The sequence below is a fragment of the Miscanthus floridulus genome, chromosome 9 (assembly GCF_019320115.1).
Source record: "Miscanthus floridulus cultivar M001 chromosome 9, ASM1932011v1, whole genome shotgun sequence".
NCBI lineage: Eukaryota > Viridiplantae > Streptophyta > Magnoliopsida > Poales > Poaceae > Miscanthus > Miscanthus floridulus.
In genome coordinates, this window is record NC_089588.1 from 77063300 (window position 1) to 77070024 (window position 6725).

The following is a 6725-nucleotide window of genomic DNA, read 5'->3' on the forward strand; positions in this document are numbered from 1 at the left end:
GGTACAAGACTCTTCTCGGATGACGTAGCAGAGTCGCGCGGTCGCTAGCAGAGACGCCCAGCTCCGTAGGTTACTGCGTTGCTCGTAGTTCGGTTGTTACTTTTATGTAATATCGTAGTTTGAAATAGTCTACTATGTTGGTCCAGCCACAACTGTAAGACCTCCTAGGATGCTCATTAGAAGCGTGTTGTATGTATGGTTAAATTCTTCCTCTTCTTAATTACAATGATACACAAATCTTTTGCGTATTCGAGAAAAAAAAGTGTCTACGTGCGAGCGACCATGTCAACCGCTCCTCGTGGCATGGAAATGCTCTTCAGTCTAGAAACGCAAACTCTAATAGGCGACGGTCGCGCGGTTGCAACACCGTGCGACCGTCGTGCCGGCGCCGGCGGCGCCGCCTCCATCGAAGTCGGGTTAGGGTTTGGCCGTCTTCCCGAGCTCTAGATCTCCGGCAGCTGGTTGGCCTGGCGGTGGGTCATGGTGGATAGGTGGGGCTGCGAGACGGTGGAGCGCTGTCGACCTTAGTGCTGGAGACGGCAGTTTGGGGGAGTCTCATTGGTGAGCGGTTGATGGAGGCAGCGAATTAGCAGAGGTTGGGGTTGATGGGCGGGGGCGGAGGGCGGGCGGTGCAGCGAGGCGCCATGTCGCCGGTGGCTGTGTGCGGTTGTAGGAGGCGGCAGGGGGTAGGGTCGTGCGCTCACGTGGGTGCGAGACCCGTCGTATGATAAGTCTGTTCGTCTGGAAATATCTCGCGGGTCTGGAAAGCCTCGATGCTCTTCAGTCTTCTCTTTGACTCTCCCTCGCCCACAAGGCAGCGCCGTGGTTGCTTCCTTCCTCCCTTCCATCTCTCATGGTAACAGTAGCTTCCACACAACGTTGGGCCTTACCATTATAAATCGCACACCAGTGGTGGGGTCAGAGCTAATATGAAGAGGGCAGCAAATGAAGCTCTAGATCAGATATTCCTCAAATATATAAAGGACTACATTGCTCTCACTACGACTTAACCTTCAATGGCATATGTATTATTTTGGACTCTTTTTGTTGTATTTCTGGTTTTCTTTGTTTATGTCATTATCTTGATTCTTTTTTGGACTAAAAATTAGATTAATTGGATGAAGGCTAGAGACCTAAGGCAAATTAATTAATTTTGTTCCCCTTTTCTTTGTAAATATTTATTGTTTTTTTGTTAAACTTTTTAGCTTTCTTATGTATCGTAACACAAATGTTTATTTAACTGTTATCCCTATATTTTTTCTGTGCATGTATCATAACACAAATGTTTATTTAATTGTGGCCCCGGCCCTGCTTGTCGTGGACTCGTGGTAACCTACCCATGACAATGGTATGCAGCTGCGGGCTTGCCGTCGGCTTCAGGTTCTGCTTTTTGCTCCAAGCTATCCAGCCAAGATTTCTACGTTTAGTCACCGTCGACTTTGACTCCGGTTGGTTTTACAGATGAACAATTCTGGTCCATGTCGACCTCAGTGCTTGTTGCCCTCTATTCCAAAGTCTTCAAAGTCTTCCTGTGTGCATATCACTCATGACAAATTTCCACGGTGTCGCTCTCAAATAATGTACCTCTCCGTGTGTATGCTCACACAACTGGCTGGCCGGGCTGTGTAGATTCACAAACTCTTGTTGTTGCTGGCCACAACCCTGCAACCTTTTTTACTCAAATAAACAGGACTACATATCGTCACATTCAGAAGTTATCAATCCTACAGATAGTTCAACCTCACCAGGTTCTGGTTTCCTCTGCTCTTGCACTTACAACATCGCCAGGTTTTGATTTTCTGTGACGACTACAGCTAGTTCAGGTGTTCAACTACGCCAGGTTTTGATTTCCTCTCCGCACTTGCACTTTACAACATCGATTATAGATTTTAATCTGATGAACAGGGACAATCTGGCTCATATATGTACCGAATAATTTTCTTCCTTTCTCTGCATACAGGACAACCGATTCTACAGCAGGTTTGTTTGATCAATCTTAATGGCAGCAGAGATGGTCAGTTCTGCAGTGGTCCAGGAGGCTGTTAACCAAGTCTTATCAAGAATCAAGGAGGGTTATCAGGACAAGTCAGATGCAAAGGAGAACATAGAGAGGATGGAGATGGCACACATCAAGCTGGAGGCCGCCGTTGAGACCTCAAACAAGTGGAACGTTACCAGCGTGCCACTGCTACGTTGGCGGAGCAAGCTCAAGCACGCCTCACAGGAGTGCGACAACACTCTGCGCATGTGTAGGCAGCGCTTACAAGAAGAGGAAGAAGTACAGCAAGCGGTAAGGAGCTCCACCTTTCCGAAGAGGATCGCTCATAATGCCCTGTCGTTTGTTTCATTATTCTTTAGTCATGGTAACGATGATGGGCTGAAGGGATCCACTGTCGCCCAGCGATTTGAACGGTTCACAGAAGGTGCGAGCGAATTCTTGAGATACGTGGAGCTTGGTGGAACACCACGAAGATACATGTTTTGCGACCCTCTTATGCGCCATCTTATCGCTGGCAAAGGAACAAAGTATTGCTTTGTTAGCAATGGTCAACATCTCTCATTTCTTCTACAACCCTTTAGTCCACTACAAGAGCATGGGATGGAGGTTGGCCTAGTATTGTTACTTGAAGATTCCAATACACCAGAGAATAATTTTGCTCTTGCCCTCAACTTACGGCTCTCGGAAAGTACAGATATAGTTAGGATTGCAGTCGGATGCCTGCACCTGTTCGTACCTTACCTAGGCTCAACAGTCAAGACTGTGAAGACAAAGCTTACTCAGGTAGCAACACAAGACTTGTGCTGGGTGTCCGATGCTTATCCTGTTTTTGGCCATTGTGTTGAACAGAACAATCTTCACACCGTCTGTTCTAATGGTTTCGACCGAACCCTCTTTGTTGCCAGCAACAAGATCATCACTCTGCCCAAAGTTACAATTACATAAGCTCATCATCAGAATCAGTGCCATGTGATATATACTTGGAGCCCGTTATCCAAGTGTATTTGCTAGGCCATGTCGCACTGTCTATTGGGAACAACATGCAGGGAGCAGTTGCCGATAGTGAAAGCAAAACAAGCCCCATGAGTGAATTTCCTTATCTGAAACTTGAAGTGCATTTCTTTCCACATGCCCCCTATGAAGATTTGTCACCTGGAGTAGAGGGTTCAGCAATAGAAATGAGCAATGGGACGGCCGTGAAACATGGCTTCTATGCAAAAATTTGCTTTGAACAGTTGGGCGACTTTATGATACCAAAGGTAGTAGATTGTGTTAGGTTTAGTCCCACATTGGTAAGATGTTGGGGGAGCACAACATATAAGGCGGGGGCAGCCTTCACCTATCAGGCTAGTCTTTTGGGTTGAATTAGGCCCAAGACCTGGGTATGTTGTGGACTCTAGTGGACCTGGGCCTGAGGGGCGCCGGCTCGTGGGTATAGCGAGTCGAGCCGTATTCCGCTACGCACTCTAACAAGTGGTATCGGAGCCCATGGTCGAAAAACCTAGAAAATCTCAGGGGTCACATGGTGACGGGGGATCCCGTTAACGTCTCGGAGGTCACACGGGTTGTGTGTGATATGAAGCGTTGGACTCGGGGCCTGTAGAACATCTTCCGAAGATTGCACGGGGTTGTGTGATGTGAAGAGTTGGGTCCAAGGTGTGACGGGGGAGATTGTTAGGTTTAATCCCACATCGGTAATTGATGTCGGTAGAGCACAACATATAGGGGCAGTCCTCACCTATTAGGCTAGTTTTTTGGGTTGAGTTAGGCCTAAAGCCTAGGTATGTTGTGGTCTTCGCTGGAAATGTCCTAAACAACGACATGGCAAGAAGGTACAGAGATGGGTAAGTGTGAATAAAGATTTCATGAGCTCCTGGGTTGCGCATGTGCCTGCCCACCTGCAGGGCACAGTCGTGGAGTGGGTTTAGAAAGAAAAGTGATTGCCGCTACCATTATTATTTAAAAATAATCCATGTGTCGATGATTGTCCAATCATGTTGATTTCTTCGCAATATTACATATCTTTAGCAAGGAAGATCTAATCGTGCAGAATGTTCAAAGCCTAAAGGATTTTATGTTACTAAGTGTATTTTATCCGGGTATTAAGTTCTACTAGAGGAAGCTTGCCATGGTGGAACATTCAGATCGATTTATATGTTGCCTGTTAGACAATCTCGCATGTTCCTTTGGTGTGTATGTATGTATAAGCCTTGTTATGTAATTACTTAATTTGTGGGGACTAAAAGGATAAAACTGTAAATTGATAAATAAAAGAACACTAAAATGGTCGTTGCAGAATTTCCCAACTTGCTATTGACGGCTCTTCTCCTCGTGAACCCTACATCTCTAAAATACTCTGGACCCTATTTATTCTTCAGGATTGTATCAAAACCAGGATAACTTTGTCGATTGGAATCTATTTTCACTGAATTTTTTGTGCTAGGAAGCCGCAATTTGGTGGTCTTCCCACATATGGTGAGCTGCGGCTATCTTTTGTTCTTGTTGCTAGTTGTGGTAGTTGACTGGGAATGGATCGAACCAAAAGGTTGATCTAAGGGCATTATAGTTGGAGTTAAGGTTGACTCCTTTGAGATTGATTTTGTATCCACATAACCATAAGAAATATAATAACTTTAATCCTTCTTTGTTTCGTGAAGCTCTTGTAAACTTATTGCTCGCCTTCTTTTAATAAATATTTAGTACTCCCCCACTCCGGTTTGGATCAAAAAATAAAGTAGACTAACTTTCGGTGGGACATTGTTATTAGGGGTGAAAACACTCAGAATAAACCATGTTCCATCTCAGTCCAATATCTACATTGAATGCACGTGTAATTATTTATGGTCATCCAGACCATTTGTTTTTCTATTTTTGGCACATTTGAAAATGGGATGAAAAATGGGGCTATGTTTTGGATTTCACTTTTCCCAATTTTGACCAGGACATCCCATAGTTGCTCATGTGGGATATCCTGTTCTAAAGAAGTCCAGAAGTGCATAAAAGTCGGTCACACCATACAACAGTAGCCGAGTCCAAGGCAGACTAGTGGTTGGTTTGATGTGTTGTGGACTAATGGTCTTATACTCTTGTCATATTTTGTAGCTTACGGTATTATTTGGATTTTTTTTTGCGTTGGTAGTTTCCCAAGTTGGGTTGGTCAGCATATGAAGTCATGTTTCAAGATGACAACACAGTAAGGCGAGCATAAAGCCAAGGAGAGGTTTCAAGGCAAAGATAAGAGAGCAAAAAATAAACATATTTGATCAAGTGACAAGGTGCCTCTCCACCCCTTCCGCCCTGGCCCTGGCCCTCACACCCTGCCCTCAAAGGCCTAACCCTGACTCCTTGTTCCTGACCGTGTGAGTAAGTTAGTCACGAGTGTGAGCCAATTCCCCATTTCCAAATCTCTGAACCGAGGCTGACCGACATGGTGTGGTGGCAATGCCGGCTGCATGGCGGTCGACGGCAGTGGGCAGGCGGCGACCAGGAGGGTAGAGGTGTTAAATATGTGTACAGTTTTGGTTATGTTGGACTTGAATTGTATAAAGGGCTAGGATAGAGTTGGAGTCGAACACTGTATCCTAGGGGGCATAAATATGAGGCCACCCATGTTGTGACCATGAGACGACATGGTGCCTGGTTTGGGCGACGGCATGGCCACAGGATCGCCCTGATGCTGGTGCAGTTGTTGTTTTATGGGGAGGAGCGCCCGTAGTCATGCCTCGAGGATTAGACACATCGCCAAACCTCAATAAAAACATCGTGCCTCGGTTTTGTTCTCATTTACGTATTTTCTTCTATGGTGGTCATGTCCGCGTTTGTCGGTTAGTAGATCCATTTGGGTATGGATCTAACCGTGCACTCTAACAAGAGGCATGCAGGCAAGCGGCAGCTGAGTGGCGGTCTGGATCTTTTAATATGGGGATACCCAAGGTTGAAATCCTAACTCCTCCACTGAGTATAGAGTGGCACTACTACAGAATCGATTTTTAGGGGCGGCTCGTAACCATTTGTAGGGGCGGTTTGCCCAGCCGCCCCTACGTAAGGGTCTCTACAAATCATGCATTTGTAGGGGCGGTTCCCAGGCCGCCCCTATAAATCGATTTGTAGGGGCGGCTGACAAATAGGAATTTGTAGGGGCGGTTCAATCTAGAACTGCCCCTACAGTACGTTTTCCCACAAAAAAATCAAATTTACAATTCAAAATCACGTTGCCGAACGTCCCGCGACCAACGTTTTGAACCACGTTCGCGTTGCCGAACGCCCCGCGACCAACATTCCAAACCGCGTTCACATTGCCGAACGCCCCGCGACCAACGTTCGCGTTGCTGAACACCCTGCGACCAACATTCCGAACCGCGTTCACGTTGCCGAACGCCCCACGACCGTGACTACAAGCACAAGAGTATTCTATAAAATACAATTACAAGTTCAATTCACAAGAATATATACAATCCATCATTAAATATACAAATTCCATACATATTGTTATCAACGTCCTAGAGCTAGCCTTTCAGTCTCATGAAGGTGTTGGTACTGAGGATTTGTACCTAACTCAGACTCTCGGTCATGGTAGGCGCCTCTGACATGTACAATCTGGTCCAATATGAAGTTGCAAAGGTCACCGATGAGCTCTAAGAGTTGGTCATCCTTGTATGGGTCTCTTTTCATTCCTTTCTCTTCTCTCCACTAGAAGAGAGAGAAAAACAAAACTCTAATTACTCAC

The 6725-nt window shown here is 45.9% G+C and overlaps 1 protein-coding gene across 2 annotated transcripts; it reads left to right on the forward strand.

The window, feature by feature from the left end:
• The first annotated feature begins 1660 nt into the window (after positions 1–1660).
• On the forward strand, positions 1661–4670 carry LOC136482185 (uncharacterized). 2 transcript variants are annotated; one of them, XM_066479419.1, is made up of 2 exons: positions 1661–1840; positions 1961–4670. In XM_066479419.1, the coding sequence occupies exon 2, from the start codon at positions 2000–2002 to the stop codon at positions 2942–2944; it is 945 nt and encodes a 314-aa protein (XP_066335516.1). In that variant the 5' UTR covers positions 1661–1840; positions 1961–1999; the 3' UTR covers positions 2945–4670. The 2 variants fall into 2 exon arrangements, with proteins under 2 accessions (XP_066335516.1, XP_066335517.1); XM_066479420.1 differs by having other exon boundaries at positions 1661–1823.
• Positions 4671–6725: the final 2055 nt, after the last annotated feature.